Source organism: Dermacentor andersoni, chromosome 9 (genome assembly GCF_023375885.2).
Source record: "Dermacentor andersoni chromosome 9, qqDerAnde1_hic_scaffold, whole genome shotgun sequence".
NCBI lineage: Eukaryota > Metazoa > Arthropoda > Arachnida > Ixodida > Ixodidae > Dermacentor > Dermacentor andersoni.
The window spans coordinates 38,980,253-38,999,248 of record NC_092822.1 but is presented as its reverse complement, the minus strand read 5'-3'; the positions used below and the strand labels follow the sequence as shown (position 1 = coordinate 38,999,248).

The 18,996-nt window shown below is 43.8% G+C and overlaps 2 protein-coding genes across 2 annotated transcripts; one reads left to right on the top strand and one right to left on the bottom strand.

The window, feature by feature from the left end:
• Positions 1-1,569: 1,569 nt before the first annotated feature.
• Positions 1,570-1,983, bottom strand: LOC140213311 (TNF receptor-associated factor 6-A-like). Its single transcript, XM_072284520.1, has one exon. It carries the CDS (start codon positions 1,981-1,983, stop codon positions 1,570-1,572), a length of 414 nt encoding a protein of 137 aa, XP_072140621.1.
• A 12,003-nt stretch (positions 1,984-13,986) lies between these two features.
• On the top strand, positions 13,987-14,400 carry LOC140213310 (TNF receptor-associated factor 6-A-like). Its single transcript, XM_072284519.1, has one exon. The coding sequence runs from the start codon at positions 13,987-13,989 to the stop codon at positions 14,398-14,400; it is 414 nt and encodes a 137-aa protein (XP_072140620.1).
• The last annotated feature ends 4,596 nt before the right edge of the window (positions 14,401-18,996 follow it).

The window sequence follows — 18,996 nt, the reverse complement described above, 5'->3', positions numbered from 1 at the left end:
GTCCCTTTTTACAACCTGTAGCTCTTGCCTAAGTTTCGTGGGGCTAGAGCAGACGCGGAATGCCCGGGAGAAGAGCGCTGCTGCAACGGATCGTTTTTGCCCAATTGGGTGCGCCGACTCGAAGCTCAGGTACTTTCCGGTGTGCGCTGGCTTTCTGTAGACACTAGTCCTCAAGCCGCTTGAAGTCCTCTCTACGAGGACATCCAGGAAGGGAATTCGTCCATTGTTTTCCTCTTCAGCCGTGAACTGTATACTCGGCTTAAAGGAATTTAGGTGCTCGAGGAAATGTGCTGCGTGCCGGCGAGGGATAATGCAGAAGCAGTCGTCCACGTATCTTAGAAATAGCTTTGGCCGCGTTCCGAATGAAGATAAGGCGGCACTTTCCAGATCCTCTAGAGCAATGTTCGCGCAAAGGACGGAAATCTTACGACAGAAATGCATCGCCCCTGCTGAACATCACATCGTGTTTCGTACTCGGATTGTGCTTTTGGCAGGTACAGCCAAGTAATCCAATTCAAGTTTAATGCTTCTGCCATGATGTTATGTTCCATGTGAGGCAATGACAATACTGAATACCCCCTGAGGTGATGAAATGTAGCGCACAACAATGCCTCAAGCAAACACCTCTTACTCTGCGTTCTGTACGCAAACAAACTGCAATGGTGCACGCAACGTAAGGTTTAACATCAACTCGCCACTCTGGTGTTGAACTAAACGTTGAAGAAACTAAGCCTTCGCCGCCAACATCACCGCTAATTATGGTCAATCAAAGAAACCACCACTGAAAACTTCGCTTACATCGCTTCCCACAGCACGTGGGATCTACATAATTTGATTTTCCTCAGTTGAATTGTTTCTCTTTTCCCTCCGCATACTTTGCGGAAGTGTTTCTGATACATCCTCACTTCCGGTTGATAGCCTGTGTTTAGCGTTTATTATGCCTCATTAGCGAAGTATGTGAAGTCGAAACATGGAAAAGACTAAGGAGAAACGTCGCACCTGCATCGATAAATACAATGGCGAATACGTGTAACGTGCCTCTAAAATGTTGGAGACAGTGTCGGACGAACCTATCGCGACAGCATTCTTTAACGCGGAAAACGCGTATACGCTCACTGCCACTGCTTATGGTGTCAGACGGGGACGATATAAAAAGCCAGTTTCTGCTAGTTTTTGCACGCATTGAATCTATATACCGGCAAGTATATACCTATCGTGTAGCCAGCCTCGTGGCATGAAGGCCACGTTCGCTGCACTCCGAGCCGCTTTCTATTGTAAATGCTAAATGAGAAAAACAAATAATGAAAGAAAGAACACCTGGTATATACCTAATCAACGTGATGCAGCAGTTCAGACCATTTCCAGCCGACCACCGTATGGCACGCCAATAATCGGGCAATTCGGTAAATCAAAAACAATATTTATTATGCACTCGAGCGGTACAGGCATATCTTCAAAGGCAGCTGCTTCGAAGTTCAGCGCACGTGGTCACAGGCTACCTAATTGAAGTGGTCTATGCGGACAGTCGTAAGCGGCACAGGGCTGACTGATCCACTGTTGACTCCAGGCCTAGGCGCCGGCGATGCCACTAACTCCGAAGATGCATTCCAGCAGGTGATGCTGAAGTTCTCCAAGTACTCCGTTGAACGGGCAGCCCAAACCGGCATGGAAACAGCGCACCGGCAGGGCCATAAGATACTCCAGAGGGAAGTACACGTCGATGACGTCTTCCTCCACGAAGATGTCACCGTCGCGGGGACACCGGCCGAAACGGTGCCTGTGTTCGCAGCTGTGGCCACCACAAGCGCCTTCGAGGCACCGACCGCACAGCGTGTGCCAGCAGGGAAGCAGCACCGCATCGGCCGCAACCACCGTGCAGTTCGCGCAGACGCGCACCCAGGGCAACCGCTGCTCGAAGGTGATGGGTTGCTCGTTCACGAATGGCCAGTCGTATCCTTGAAGGGTGTACGTGGTCGCTTCCATTGTGTAAGTGTTATCGTGGAGATCCTCGGAAGACCCGGATGGCTGCGACGGAGAACCAGGTTGCCTGTCTGCCCGGTCTGAGTCGTTGTCGTCGTCTGGAGCCGTAGTCCGGTCGCAGGGTCGGCGATGGACAGATTCTCCGTTCCTCTCTGGAAGTTGTAGCTCACTAGGTGGTTGGTGGTAACCGAGTTTGAAGAGCGCGCCTTTGATGAAGCTAATGCTTGCAAGACGATGGGGCAATGATGGGCGCCTCGCTGGCTTCGTCTAAGGCCAGCCGCAGGTCGTCAAGGCTTTTCGTGGCGATGATGTGCGTGACGTCACGTCGGTCTGACTAGGACGAGCTGAGAGACGACAAGAGTGTCGCCGAGGTGCACACTGTGCCTTTTACAGCCTGGTAAGCGGTGCCTCCCTTCGGGGTCGTGATTGGTCACAAGTTGTTGGAGAGTGAGTTTGAAAAATTAACCAATCTCTGGACGAGTTTGGAGCAACAATGGAAGAAATGCCGGCAGCAGAGAGAGAGAGTGGGACACAGGCTCATCGTCCAAGGAGGGGTGAACTTTTTCAAGGTAGGCAAACAGCATTTCATTCGTCCTCTGCCAGTGCAACAACTACACAAAGAAGAAAGAAAAGAGAGGCTGACAGTCACGAAGCTATTCCAACTCTCTCAATTCTCGGTACTTGAGGGAAAAAAATGCAAGCTGTAGTAATAGGCCTAACCATGGTAGCATACCTCTCAACCAGCTGCTCCCACCTGACAATAGACTAAGTTATTGACACCATTTCAGCTAGGGTGCTTTCAGCAAATGTCTGTAGAAGCATGGCTGCGCATATTTGAATTTCTCCCATATATATATATATATATATATATATATATATATGTATATATATATATATATATATATATATTATATATATATATATATATATGTATATATATATATATATATATATATATATATATATATATATATATATATATATATATATATATATATATTAGTCATATAAGAAGCCAACAAACACTGGCACCAAGGAAAAGATAGGGGAAACTACTTGTGCTAAATAAATGAAATAACGAAACGATAAATAAAGGGAATTAACGCTCCACACAATTTCATGGGTAGTTATGTTTCCTAGGTGAATCCTGTGAGTGTTAGCCAGCGCCACCACTTACAAACCTTGGCTGCGGTAATATATATATATATATATATATATATATATATATATATATATATAAACAGCCGTGGTGCACACAAGGGCACGTTTAATATCAACGCACTAAGCGTTGCAAAGAAGTTAAGCTTTCGCTGCCGACACCCTCGCTATCTTATCGTCAATCAAAACAACCAGTCCAGAAAGCTTCGCTTACATCCATTCCTACAGTGCGTCGGAACTGCGTAACTTTTCATCTGGAAGAAAGAGAACTTACGTATTGATTACGATTTTTTTTGTTCTTTTGGACGCCCTCCAGTCTCCAAATTCCTCCTTTGAAATTTGAACGGACAAACGCGGACTTCGAATGGACCTTCTTTGATGCACCTGTATGACGGTTTAGATGTTTCGATCTAATTACTGTGACCCCTGTTACTGGGGTGTCCTTCTCATTCAGTATGTTGGCCTTTATTATACCTGTACCGTGTACACCCCTCTAATCTGCAAGGGTTTGACATTCCTAAAATCTGATGAATGGCACTGTACAATGCGCCTGGTTCGCCTAGTTTGGGGAACTACGAGGAAAGTACATTATAATGTGATTCCGGGAACTGATTCGCTCTCGCCCTTCCTTTCTGGTTGAGAAAGGGGAACGTGGGTCCCCACGTGGTGCCGAGAGTGTTTTGTCGAAGACCAGCCTTGCCTGGCAACCGTGATAAATTTCGCTTGATCTGCGGCACTGGTAAAAGTCAAACGGAACGCGCACATCGTCAATCGACGACGACTGAAGACGCGTAACTGAACCAACGATGTGCGGTCAAACAAAATTAAGTGCACCTGCTTGATTGGTGTTGCTTATTGCTCGTACTGCATGAAATACTTGTTTTACAGCCATGCGACCAGGCAAGTAGTTTCTAGTTTGGTAACAGAGGCGCCTTGAAAATTTACAGGTTGTCAATTACTTGATCGACTATTCACCCAATAGAAGCAACTAATTTTGCGACTGAAGCTATAGCACTGGAAAACAAAAACGCCAAATGACGGGACAGTGACAACCAATGACGTTCAGCGCGGGCTATATAATATAGGTTTTCGACAGTCATCGAAATACATACGACAAAATCAGAATTTTTTGTGCACCTTCTTTTTTCGTTCATCAGAAATTCAAGAGAAGCTACAGCAGTCCTGACACATGCAACTTGATGTTCTCCGTTCGAGTGAAAACTGCATTACTTGTTGCCTGGTTGAGCACCAGTTGTGGATATGTCCACAAAAGGCACTGCACCTACCTAGATCAGCAATACGTGAAAATATATGAAGGAACAGATTCCAGGCAATTTCGCATATATTATAATTGGGAGCTTCTGCATCGCTTCCGTTTCCTCGTACGCCGTCACTGTCAAGGCACATATCGATCGGGACGTAGGTTTCAGTTTATTAGCGTGGCAAATATACGTGAATGCATAATAGGACATTCCTCGGTGACGTCACAAAGAAGCGGAGCATGTGCATGAAAAACCAGCTTTAACAAGGCTGAGCACATGGCAGCGGTCTGCATGTTATGCAAACCATGTCCTTGCGTTCAGAGTTCATAAACCACACCAGCTCATAATACACGTATTATACAGTGATCGCGCGAATGCGATAGCTTGGTGTTGCATAAATATATTGACAATAGTGCCATGTAGGAACAAAAATACTTTGTGTCGCGCATTTGTCTTTTGTCCTTTTGAGTAACTGTCGACTCGATAATTGCAGTTCAGAGCGGCAATTCTTTGAGAGCTCCACAAACAATGGTATTTTTATTGTGCCAAGAGTTCCAACATGCGCGCCAAATTCAACGTTCCTTCCGACGTCAAAAAGAAGGGTTTTCACGTGACAGGAATTGGAGGTGGCATTCGCTCAGTACCAAAAACAACTGAATAGAGTTCTAACGAGTAGAAATGGGGTTAACCAAGGGGCGCGGTTTTTATTAGTGATATCATGAGAACCAACGAAAAAGACACCAAGGAAAACATAGGAGAAATTACTTGTACTTGCTAATTGAGGTAAATAAATGATAAATTAACGGCAGCGAAAGTCGATGAAAAAATAACTTATAACAACGACACCACGTCTTCGCATTACGCGTGCGATGGTCTAACCAATTGCGCTACCGCGGCGCGGTTTCCCCATCCACTTTCATGGGAGTTTATGTTACTACTAGAACTTTGGGAGTGTTAGCAAGCGCCACCATTTGCAAACCTTGGCGGCGGACGTGGAACGTCCTTCCTGCCGCAGGTGTCACTAGAGTGGGACATCTGATTATTCTTCAAAAGCTGAATATCACCTCATCATGCCCAAGGAGAAAGAAGTAGGCCGTTTTGAACTTCTTCAAAATACACGATGTTCCCGTCGAAGAAATATTCCTAGCAGAAAGTCGAGGTTGGCCTGTTGTGTCTAATAACGACACAACTATCGAGTGTCTATATAAATTCTTAAATAACCACCTGCCAACATGTCCACCACCCTCCCATTACTTGTTCAAGACACGCTGCACCTCCTTGGAATTATCGACTGCATCAACTTTAACCAAATCCTTTAGGACCTCGCTACTCTAGTCACTTTGGATGTTTCTACTCTTTTCACTACATCATACCCATTAGTGAAGGAATCGAAGCCGTATCAAAATCCCTCGCAATCAATCCCCAAGCACACGCTCCTGAAGTTTACCTATCGCTCCTTAGGTTAGTTCTCACGTTCAACTATTTCGAATTCCATTCTATTCGCTACTTGCAAACTTTCGGCACTAGCAAAGAAACAGCATTTGCTCCCACGTATGCGAACATATTCATATTAAAGCTTGAAGCAAACCTGTTGAAATCCTGCCCTTGTAAATCACACACCTATCTTCTTGAGATTGAGGACATATTTATAATATGGGAACACAGCACGAGCGCATTAACGGACTTAATTAACCTTTTCAATCGCTTTCACCCGAGAATTAAATTTACTGCTCACCAGTCTACTAGTCAAATTAACTTCCTCGAGACGACGGTCTACATAGAATACGGAAAACTGAGAACGACACTTTTCTGGAAGCTTACGGATAGCCAGCAATATTTAGACTACAACAGTGATCACCCGTTACACTGCAAGCAATGAATTTTTCTCGGACTAACGAAATGAATTAGAAGAATCTGCAGTAAAGATAACTATTAAATCCACCACCTAAACGACCCTAACAACGCTATAGCTGAAAGAAACTGTCAACAAGGTATTCTCGACACAGCTTATGATGTCGCGTCAAAATTCGAGAGACAGTCGGAATTATCTAAGGAACACCCTGCACCAGAATCTGACAGCCCGCCAGCCTTAATAACAAAATATTCTAATGCCCTCTCAAACATAAACAACATCGTACGAAAATACCAACCAATATTATCAAGTAAGGAGCGTCTGAGAAACGCCTTCCCGGATGTACTAAGGGTTACCTATCGCCGCAACAGAAACCTTATAGACATGTCACCGCGCTCAAAAGTCAACCAACATCCTTTCCTGGTCATAAAAAATCTGTCGCCTCAAGTGCAAAAACTTGCAGGCAACTTCAAAGTGACATTAAAATTAATATAACAGCAGATATTTATACACTCGAAGTGAAAACTAGCTTTGCTTGTAGTAGTTCGGATGTGATTTACAAGCTTGAATGTTCCATCTGTAAGCAACAATATATCGGTGAAACGGGACAATCAATGAACGCCAGACTAAACGGACACCACGCGGACACAGTTAAAAAGCTTCCAAAAGCCGTCGCGGAGCTTTTTAACCAACCAGGTTATAACTTTGGTGAACATATACTCTACATCTCACAGTCAAATCTCAGTTATGAATGTGAAATAAAATACAGTGAATGAAACCGCATCCGTAAGTTAAAAGCATAGCTGCACATTTTTTAGCTAGTTGCTATTGCGCCATTAGTGGAAGTGCTGACAGGCATTTAAAGGCGGAAGGCATGTACGAGCTCAAGCACTAGCCAATTATTGATGTATAAAAAGAAACGAATAAGGCGCACCTTCTTGAATGTTACCCTTATGTATCTATATATATATATATATATATATATATATATAAACGAGAAGAGAGGGGGTTAACCGAGGGTCCCGATTTTTATTAGTCATATCATAAGAAGCCAACAAACACTGACACCAAGGACAACATAGAGGAAATTACTTGTGCTTAATAAATGAAATAAAGAAACGATAGGTGAATGGAAATTAAAGTGGATGAAAAAACGACTTGCCGCAGGTGGGAACCGAACCCACATCCTTCGCATTTCGCGTGCGATGCTCTACCGAAGGTTGTGGGTTCGGTCCCACCTGCGGCAAGTTGTTTTTTCACGAGGGTCTCGAATCCGGCAACATTGATGCCTTCAGGTAGCATGTGTGGGTTTATTGACCAGTTGCCTTCACCCAAAAAGAACACGTTCTCGTGACGCCTGCGGCAAAAAAGACGTTCCACGTCCGCCGCCAAGGTCTGTGAGTGGTGGCGCTGGCTAACACTCCCAGGGTTCTACAAGTACACATAAATACCCAAGAAAGTGGATGGGGAAACAGCGCCGCGGTAGCTCAACTGGTAGAGCATCGCACGCGAAATGCGAAGGTTGTGGGTTCGGTTCCCACCTGCGGCAAGTTGTTTTTTCGTCCACTTTAATTTCCATTCATCTATCGTTTCTTTATTTCATTTATTAAGCACAAGTAATTTCCCCTATGTTGTCCTTGGTGTCAGTGTTTGCTGGCTTCTTATGATATGACTATATATATATATATATATATATATATATCTATATATATATATATAAAATTAGCAAGCTAATTACAGATAGTCACACTCTTTTTTATATAAATGATTAGTTTGTCCTTCTTTTCGTATATGCCTCCCGCCTTTAAATAGCCGGTGCAATAGCAACCAGCTAAATATGTGCAGCCGCGCTTCTAAACACAAGAGGTGCAGTGCAGATTTGGTAATATACTTCACGACATTTACTGCATGGGTGCTTCATTCTATTAAATTAATATTCTTTTTGGGCACAACATGAAAACAATGGATTGGCGAGGTGGATTTCGAGACTTCTTATGTTTATAGTCGTGTATTCATGCATTAATTTAGTTATTGCTGCGCTCTGTTATTATTTTCCGGAGGTGCATTGTATGATGATCGTAAAAGCGATGGCTGTAGAGTGGCAGGAGTACTTTGTTCTGCATACCAATTGTCTAAAGGATTTTCAGTGTAAATTAATTTTTTTCGCGCATACGCAGTGGCATTCTATGAAGCACAGCAGAAAAAAAAGACAGGTAACCTCCAACCAGGAGACTCTTCATGTCCACTTTTAGTCGTATTCTGTTTGGCCTACGATAGTTTCTCACGTTGACGCGCGACAAACTGGGCTTTGGTATCACTGTGAGCAAGTAAATCCAGAATTAAAACTAGACAAGGACAAGTAATAAGTCATACTGAATTACACGAAGCAATGGCTTCTGGCTGTCACCCTAGTATTACGCACCTTTCCCCACCCGCAACTCTTCGCAAGAACAATGATGTATAGTTTCATAACTGACTAAAGATTCCATCGGGTATCAGTTAAAAAAAAATAATTCACTGAGAGAACATTTCAGCAGGATATAAAATATTGACAATACGATTGTCGTGCCGAGTTTGTATATCGTGCGGAACTCATATAATCAGTTGTTTATGGCAAATGCTTGTGACAACTGTTCGAGGTTGACGCGTCCTATTTGAGGACATTTATTTCTGCCGGTTCAAATACGTCTTTAATATCCGGTGTGAGTCAGCGCCGTTCTTCAATTTCTCACATATTACCGAAGGACGTGGGACGTATTTGCGTGGCAAGTCGAGGTGTCCGGGTGGCGATTTTAAAACTGCAAAAATGTATTTTTATTTATTCACGGGATGGGGCCTCACGTTGCTAATGTTGCATAAAGGAGTTCAACCACACACTAGAATAACGATGTATTGTCTCCATTCACCAGCTCAGCCTTTCCTATCACACAATGATTCGCACCCAATTACTCAGAGGGGGTTTGGTACTGCAAAATACACTTCATTGATAACAATGCTTCGCTGGGTCAACAAGAGTAAGGTGTGGGTTATTTCAAGAACAATAAACTCGGAGTAATTGCAAATGCATTTGTGTTCGTGCTTGCTTTTCGAGTGGGAAAGGAAAGGGTAGACGGATCCCATTTGAGGCAGAAATGCCTGTAAGGAGGACGTTTTTCTTTGAAAAACAGCTTTGCGTACTTTTTCAAGTTAAAATTGCTCGACGAGCGTCACGGTAAAGCATGAAACGGGATGGGGCTAGAGTGTGCCACAATCATGATGGAGGGGGGGGGGGGGGGGGGGGTTCTTCTCAGTCGCGCCTAAAGGACGCCCTCGATAAATAACCAGAGACAACCACATACGGCGAAAATTTACCACAGCGGGCGTACAGCACTGTGTCCTCCGATTCGCTGAACTGTCGAAGCACGATTTTCTGTGGTCGCCGGACTACGAGTGTAAACTTTACCGCGATAGTTTGCCGCAAGTCCTTTGTGTTGAAGGATGCATGCACCATCCGACCTGGATCAAGCTCAAACAATTATTTTCTCCGTGGAAACGACGCGACAGCATAGCTAACGCTTCATCGTTAAGTCAACGGCACAGAAGAAAGCCATGACAATAAAAAAAATGCTTATGCGAAGGGAATGAGCTTTTGTGCCTAGCTTTGCAATTATTTCCTGCCTGCAGCACATATTAAATGACCCGCCGTGGTTGACCAGTGGCTACGGTGCTGGACTGCTGAGCACGAGGTCGCGGGGTCATATACCGGCCACGGCGGCCGCATTTCCATGGGGGCGAAAACACCCGTGTACATAGATTTAGGTGCACATTAATGAAACCCAGGTGGTCACAATTTCGGAGTCCTCCACTACGGCGTGCCTCATAATCAGAAAATGGTTTTGATACGTAAAACCCAAGAATTTATTTTTTCACATAATAAATGTCTCTAAGACATAACGTGTTTTCATACGGTAATTTATCAACTAAAGAAATAATCGTTAGCAGGGCGCAACTTCTTTTTTCTTTTAAAGGGTATGAATGCGAGCTATTCAGTACGAATTCATGGAGAAAAGACCGCGCAAAATAAATACGGAGAAGGTAGGAAACAGGACGAGATTGATAATGAAATCATTTCCATCGTGCGAAAATACGCTTCGACGAGTAACGGCCGATAACAAAATCACCCGTGGCACACATGTCTTGCCGTTGTTGCTGATGGCAACAGGTCATGGCGGAGCTTCTGGGCCGAGGCATTCATGATTGAGATTGGGGGTGTCGCGACGGCATTTATTGCTTAGAAACATCTAGAATACTTTAGAACGCGATTCAAAGGGAAGCTCTCTTTGACTCTTCTTTCAAATTTCCCACTGGTGCCGTCTGGCCCACCACATCGGGTTGGGGCTCAGAGAATTCTATGCATGACAGTGGCGTGGCAGAGTAGAAAGGCGATGCGTGAAAGTACTTCGGACCTTACCACGTCGAATGTGTACAATGGCCTGTGTAGCTCCCTGGTCATCAACACCATTACCACTTGGCAGCTTTAATTATGCGTGACCCCCTCCACAATCGTTCCAGAAACTGAGAGAGAAAAGAGAGCAAGCTATGGGGAACTGCCCAACAAACGTCCGCATTCCTTTCTGCACCCTGCTCCCTCCTGACAAATGAATCAGTCATTGACACCCTTACAGCTATGGTACTTTCAGCTAAATTTTTTAGAAGCATCACTGCATATTCTTTAGCGAGTTGCTATGGCAACGTGTGGTTCCGTTGCTGACAGGGTATTTAAAGACGAAAGGCACGCACAACACACAAAGCAGTACCCAGCACTTCCTAAAAAAAGTAAAAAAAAAAAGGACTAATTTGCGCTAATGCGTAATGGTGCTAATAAATTCCAAGTAATGCTCGAATAGTTCGAGTTGCAAGTAGACTTGAATATGCTTTGGCAGCTGGGAATAAGCTTGTCGTGTTTCTTCGATACAACATTGATATAGTGCATAGTACATTTATTAACATATTTTAGATGGGTAATCAGGGGTCTTTCTTATCATTACATTTATATCATTATTATGTACAACATAAAGATGTTGGCAATTAAAACTCGGTACGGTTTATTGTTCCAGAAGTGTATTCATGGCTTTATCGATTGTGCGTTTTTGGGTAGCAACTTTTTTTTTTTCGGGGGTTGCAGGATTCGAAGGTCGTAAAGGCCGAATCATTTCAACGGCAGCAATATGTCGTCCCGATAGTATGTTGTACAATGGCTTTGGGCCCGAATATGTCTTTCTCACGAATGCAGTGTTAGGCTTTTTGAATGGTCATAAGAAAGCTTGTGCTCTGTTTTTGAGCATGGTGATAAACAATTTATCTCAGACTTTTAAGCACGAAAGAAAACACAACCTCAAACGTGAGAACTTTGTATTCATGTCCACCTGTAAGGTGCATTTTGCTTGGGCTACGATGGATTCTAACGTGAACGTGTGAAAGAGTCGGTATAGCTATCTCAGTGAGCGAATTTCCCAGCAAATAAGACTAGATAAGGACATGCGATAATTAGTAAGTCACCCTGCACTATTTCACACGTTTTCCAACACAAATATGCGTCACAAAAACACTGCTCTGCAATTTCATGTCTTACTGATATTTTTATTGCCAATTACCTTAAAATAGCAATTCAAAATAATTCACTGAATCTTCTGTTCAGTATAAGTTAAAAATAGCCAAGCTGGGAGGGAAGGCCTGGGAGATTCTACGTTGTGTTTCCATCAACAGCAACTCTTTCATTTCAGCTTTTTTCCATGTTATTTCGAGGAATATCAGAAACTGTAACCTTATTAGCATAAAATTACGCAAATGTACTACGCTAACTTATTTACCTGTCACTTCTTTTCATTGCTAAGCTTTCTGTTGGCTTCTATTGTTGTGCACGTAGTTTAATTGCTGGCTTAAGACGCCTGCATTTCCTTGTCACGTGCTAATGACTGTCGTAAAAATTAAGTAGGGAATCCGCTGCATTAGCAGCGACAGTTATATTAATCAAATTATTTTCAGAAGAAATGTTAAGCAGTTCCCACGCACTGTGAGAATCGATGTAAGCGAAGGTTTCTGAGCTTGTTGTTTTGATTTACGATAATTTGCGATCGAGAATTTCGGCATCGCAACCTCCATTTCCATATATATATATATATATATACATGTAAGCACTTCCGCAGCCAATGTCTATGAATGGTGGCGCTGGTTAACACTCACTGTGTTCTACTAGGCAACCCAAGAAAGTGTATGGGCAAAGGCTGCCGTAGTAGCTCAACGCTGGAATGCGAAGGCTGTGGGTTCGTACCCCACCTGCGGCAAGCTGTTTTTTTTTAATCCAAATTTATTTCCATTAATTTATCGTTACTTTAGTTTACTTATTAAGCGCAAGTAATTTCCCCGACGTTGTCCTTGGTCTCAGTGTTTGTTGGATTCTATGATATGACCATACTATATATACATATACATATATATATATATATATATATATATATATATATATATATATATATATATATGCATTTTCAGTTGTCTTTGAAATTCCGATAACGAACTTGCGTTTTTCATTATGAAACGAAGAGTGTTCCATATTGGTATGGAAGTGAATTCACCAGTCTGTTCACCATAGGTAGTGCGGATTGCAAATGCAAATGAAATTCATTCATTCATTTTTTCACCCACCTATGCAGTGGACCTAAGGAACTTTCCTTTGAATTATATACATATATATATATATATATATATATATATATATATATATATATATATATATATATATATATATATATATATATATATATATAAGCTAACTTAAAGAAGGCGCGCCTTATTATTTCCTTGACTTTTTATAAATATTTCACTGGTGCCTCGGTTTGTACGTGCCTTCCGCATTTAAATAGCCTGGCCTATTAGCACTTACAACACATCGTGTAAAAGAAACTAGCTAAAAAATGCGCAGCCATGTTTCTAACGACATTTGCTGAACGCACCATAGGTGAAAGGGTGTCAATGATTTGGCCTATTGTCAGGTGGGAGCAGCTGGTGGGTGGAACTACCTGGAATTGAGCGAGTTGGAATATGTTCGTGGAACTGTCAGCCCCTCTTTACTTTCTTCATGTCTAGTTGTTGGGCTGACAGATAATGAATAAAATGCTGTCGGCCTAGCTTGAAAAAGTTCACCCCTCCTTCGACGGTGAGCGTGTATGTCTCCCCTTCTCTCTCTGCTGCCGGACTTTCTCCCACTGTTGCCCCAAACACGTCCAGAGATTCCATAATTTTCAAACCCACTCTACAACAACTTGTGACCAATCACGACCCCGAAGGGAGGCCCCACCTACCAGGCTATAAAAGGCGCAGTGTGCACCTCGGCGACACCATTCTCGTCTCTCAGCTCGTCCGAGTCAGACCGACGTGACGTCACGCACATCCTCGCCACGAACAACCTTGACGACCTGCGGCTGGCCGTACACGAATGCAGTGAGGCACCCATCATTGCCCCATCGTCTTGCAAGCACTAGCTTCGTCAAAGGCGCGCTCTTCAAACTCGGTTACCGCCAACCACCTAGGGAGCCACAACTACCAGAGAGGAACGGAGAATCTGTCCATCGCCGACCCTGCGACCGGACTACCGCTCCAGACGACGACAACGACTCAGACCGGGCAGACAGGCAACCTGGTTCTCCGTGGCAGCCATCCGGGTCTTCCGAGGATCTCCACGATAACATTTACACCATGGAAGCGACCACGTACACCCTTCAAGCGTACGACTGGCCATTCGTGAACGAGCAACCCATCACCTTCGAGCAGCCGTTGCCCTCAGAGTGCGTCTGCGCGAACTGCGACGTGGTGGCGGCCGATGCTGTGCTGCTTCCCTGCTGGCACACCTTGTGTGGTCGGTGCCACAAAGACGCTTGTGATGGCCCCAGCTGCGAACACACGCCCCGTTTCGGCTTGTGTCCCCTCGACGGTGAATCCTTCCTGGCGGAAGACGTCTTCGACGTGTACTTCTCTCTGGAGTATCTTATGACACTGCCGGTGCGCTGTTTCCATGCCGGTCTGGGCTGCCCGTTCAACGGAGTACTTGGAGAACTTCAGCATCACCTGCTGGAATGCATCTTCGGAGTCGGTGGCATCGCTGCCGCCTAGGCCTGGAGTCACCGGTGGATCTAGCCCTGTGCCGCTTACGACGGGCCGTATAGACCACTTCAGTTAGGTAGCCTGTGACCACGTGCGCTGAAATTTGAAGCAGCGGCCTTTGAAGATATGCCTGTACCGCTCGAGTGCGTAATAAATATTGTTTTTCCTTTTCCCAATTGCTCCATTATTCGCGTGCCATGCGGTGGTCGGCTGGAAATGGTCTGAACAGCTGCAGCACGTTGATGAGTTACATACCAGGTGTTCTTTTTTTTCATTCTTTTTTTTTCTCATTTAGGATATACAGAAGAAAGCGGCTAGATGTGTAGCGAACGTGGCCTTTTTTCCCCGTGGCTGGGTTCCTGGATGGGCATGTACTTGTCAGGATATAGTAAAATATTATTATAAAGTACAACTAGCAATAAGTGGCCTAATATCGAGCCAGTCTGATGAAGTACTAAGCAGTGGCAATAAGCCTATGAGTTCTCCGCGTTAAAAAAAGCTGTAGCTAGAAGTACGTATTACACTCCTTCCAATATTTTTGAGGTACGTTACAAGTATTCGTCATTGCCTTTATGGATGCAACTGCGAGGTTTCTCTTTTGCATTCTCCAAGATTCAATTTCAGATGCTTCGCTAAAAAGTCATTTTAAGAGGTACACTGTGATTTCCCTCGCGTCAACTATTCTATTCTCTGGTGCAGCGTGCCTCTTTCGACGCAGCCCCCTCAGATGGGCATGATCTTCACTGCAGTAATAACTGCCGCCAGTGCTATCATCGAAATCCATATAGTGCCTCCCCGATCCCGCACTATGACAGCGAGTGCTTAATCGCAACATGAGCACAATGATGCAATGACGCTTCTCTACCTATTCACAGAGCGATTGGTGGCCATGCGATCGCTTTGCAGCACTTGACATTTACAAAGATGTCAAAGTCGCAACTGCAATACAGAAATTAACAAAATCCGTAATTAAGCAAACCATAGAAGCGCAACTCGACACCGTATGGCAAGTGCCTCTGATTGTTCTTTTCGTCGCCCGCACTTTTCGTTCGCAAACCGGCGTGACTGATCCTTGTCGTACTGCTTGCTTTTTCGCTCAAAGCAGTTCTTGAAACTTCTTCGGGAGACGGCTTTAATGAGAGCCCTACGCAAATCACTAATATAAACCTTAACGTTGGTAGCCCAAGTTACGGCGTCGTATAAGACCTGGTATTGTTTTACGTTTAAAAACATTTTCGCACTTTCCAGTCGAATACACACACTGCGACATTGGTACTGCTAGATTCGTCTACATCAAGTAGATTATGTTGTATAGACGGGGTTCTGCGCCAGCTTGATTGAGAATAAACCTAGAGTAGCTCGCTTTGATCGTAATCAGTGGCTCTTTATGCTCACTGGGTTACAATAAAGAATTCGTTTCTAGGTACGCGGAAATCTAAAAAATCGTGCGGCAGACATCAGAAGAGTTTGAACTCAGCGGTTAAAGTCCTATCTCGACTCGCACATTAGTAATAAGGTAAGCGCTTCACTTTCTGCAATGATTTAGGAGGGGTCACGGATAATTACAGCTGTCAAGAGGGTGACGCGTTGACGACCGGTTATCTCCAGAGGTCATTGTGCACATTCCACATGGTGGGTCACAAGCAAGTTTCTCGCGTCGCCTTTCCTCTCGGCGTCGTCCAAGTCATGTATGCAACGCTCCTAACGATTATGTAACGATGTATGCAATCCTAACGATTATTTATTTAGCTGGTAAATTACTGTATGAAAAGATATTTGCCTTAGAGATATTTAATATGTAAAGCTTGACAGAAACGCGCATTTCCTTTGCATAAGCACTTTTTTTCATGGCTTTCTTCTGCGCCGTTGACTTAACGATACAACGTTAGCTATGCTGTTGCTGCGTTTCAATGGTGAAAATAATGCTTTTAGATGGATCCAGCTCGGATGTTGTAGGTGCCCTTCAACACAAAGTACTTGTGGAAAGCTGTCGCCGTAAATTTTACACACGTAGTCGGAGGGTCACAGAAAATCATGCTTCGACAGTTCAGGGAAGCGGAGGAGGACACAGCGCTGTGCCCCCGCTCTTATAAATTTTTTTGCGGTAGGTGGTTGTCTGTGGTTGTCTATTGATTGCGTCCTGTAGGCACGACTCAAAAGACCCCCCCCCCCTCAACACAATGTAGCTCGTTTGCATACAAATAGCGACAGAAGACCATTACAGTACACACAATAAAATATTGCTTCAATGAATGTGGAAGTCTAGGTAGTGCTAGAAATGCGGTCTTTCGAATTTCTGCACTCATGTGTCGTGAAAGCATTAATAAATCAGAAGAAAGAGTAAAGAACGTAAATGATCATTCGTTTGGAAGGATATGTTATAGTAATATACAGTTGGTACAAGGATACTCTTTCAAAATCATTCTTTTTTTTTTGTCTGTGTAGCCATTATCTCTGATGATGTCAGGAGATGGATAATGTAAACGCATGTATGCATTTATTATTTCGCTCGTTCCCGATATCAGCAAGAGCCTATAACAAAGGCAGCGATGAACCGGACGCTTAATGCCTCTTTCCTTATTATTATTTTGGTTTTTCCTTTTTATATTCACCAAGCGTTTATTGTCACCAAATTCAGCGAAAAAAAATATCTGCAAGCTGAGGCAAAGTTACCTAGCGCTAACAAGACTAATGGAAAAAAGAAAGTTGGGACAGGACAGAGCGCTAGTGCTCTGTCCTGTCTCAACTTTTTGTTTCCGTTAGCCTTGTTAGCGCTAATAACTATGTCTGAGCAAGTGCATCAACACCAACTAGCCCTACTTTTTGCGTTAGTTTCCCGCAAGCAAGGACACGTTTCGCGTGCGCGCCTAACCTGATGTGACTTGTAAACAACCTATATTCGCGTATGTTGGTGCAGGATGCCGGTACGACAAACGTACGAGAAATCTGCATGGTATTTTATGCTGATCTGTGTTGTCCGCGCGCCGTTCTTTCCCACAGAAGCAAGTGTACAATGTCGACGACCCGCAAACCGACTATGCATGAGATGCGACATCGGGCTACTGTCTCGTCTCCGAGACACTAGGGCACCAAGCTATATAATAACACTATAATAATAATAACAACTTTATTCAGATTAATGTGCAAGACTGGTATGCGACAACGTCTGTATCCTTAGCCATAGGCTAGCTGTGGATCCGCGCTGTTATACTAAGAAATATGCATGATTCAGACACGAACATCATCCTTTTTTTTCTTTTTTTTTGTTTTGGATGTATGATACGCTATACCGCAACACAGTGAGCCACGGGTCTCGTTACGAAAGTATTTACACGTAAGCAGGAGCAACCGATTATACATGCAATTGATGAGACATTTTTGTCACACGTTACTGTTGAGATCGACAACCTTATACTCGTGTTTTCTTTTTTTTTCGACCAGGAAGATCGATTAATATCGGGCAATGACTCTTTAATGCCCGAATGTGGCATTTGTGGCAGAAAAAAGAAGTGTAGAAACGTGTACCACGGCGCCGTGCGTTCTGATACAGTGATTGGAGACGAGATGTGCGGTTGCTGTTCGCCATCGGTCGAATTCGGTACAAAAAAAAAAAAAAAAAAAAAGAACCCTGTAACAAAAGATCAGATTCCAAAGCAGTTCGCCCAGAGCGACACAGAAAGCAACATCGGTCACTTCCACGAGCCTGCGGCCCAGAGAAACGAAGCACAAGCTTTTTTAGGAAAACAACGTGTTCGATATTAAAGATCGCAAATTTGTCGCATATACGTGATTTCCCGTAGTGGTCACACAGTAAAGCATTCGCACTGCGGAGAGCTAAGCCTAGCTTTGCCGCACCACAGCGTTGTACGTAGAGTGGTCTGAGCGTAACGGATTTTAAAGTGCAAGCTACAAACGCCGATGTTCTCTTTTTTTTTTTTCGTCTGATATCGAACGCCACTGAAGCGCGGCACCAGAGACGTCGGAGACTAACACGTGGTGTTTCACGTGACCTGAGCCAGGCATTAAACATATGCAAATGTAGCTAGACCGAACGAAGGTAACAGTTCGATACCCATTGCATACATTCCGTACTCACCACATACTGGCCTTGCATTCCAGACCTATAAGAAAACGGCCTCTCCTCACATGTACAACTTTCGTATTCTGCGCTCGTTTTATTTTTCGGCGAGCTCCTTTCACGATTTTCTTACACACACACACACAGCGTCATTAAAACCCGCACTAAGTAACATATGCATGCGAAACACGGACTTGTGGTTTACGCCGCGTTTCTGCACGAACTACAAGTTACAAACCCTTGAAAATAATTTACCTAGTATCTTAAACAGGTACAAGCCCCCACCATGGGCTTTACTTTGAAACAGCTTAAAGAATATCTCCGAAACATGTAGCCTTATAATACTGTCAACTATCAGGATGCAATGCAGACTTCACTAGTGGTTTTATTTTCAATCTCGACTAAACTTCGAACCTATATGATTGTTGGAAATGGATATGTTATATATTTTCACAGTTGGTATATCTATGAGCTGTTGAAGTCAAATCGGTATATACGTGTGTGTTAGTATGTATGTGGGTATCTGT

What these genes read in the sequence shown, in the direction of transcription:
- LOC140213311 (XM_072284520.1), bottom strand. Translation starts at nt 1,983, where the DNA reads ATGGAAGCGACCACGTACACCCTTCAAGGATACGACTGGCCATTCGTG.
- LOC140213310 (XM_072284519.1), top strand. Translation starts at nt 13,987, where the DNA reads ATGGAAGCGACCACGTACACCCTTCAAGCGTACGACTGGCCATTCGTG.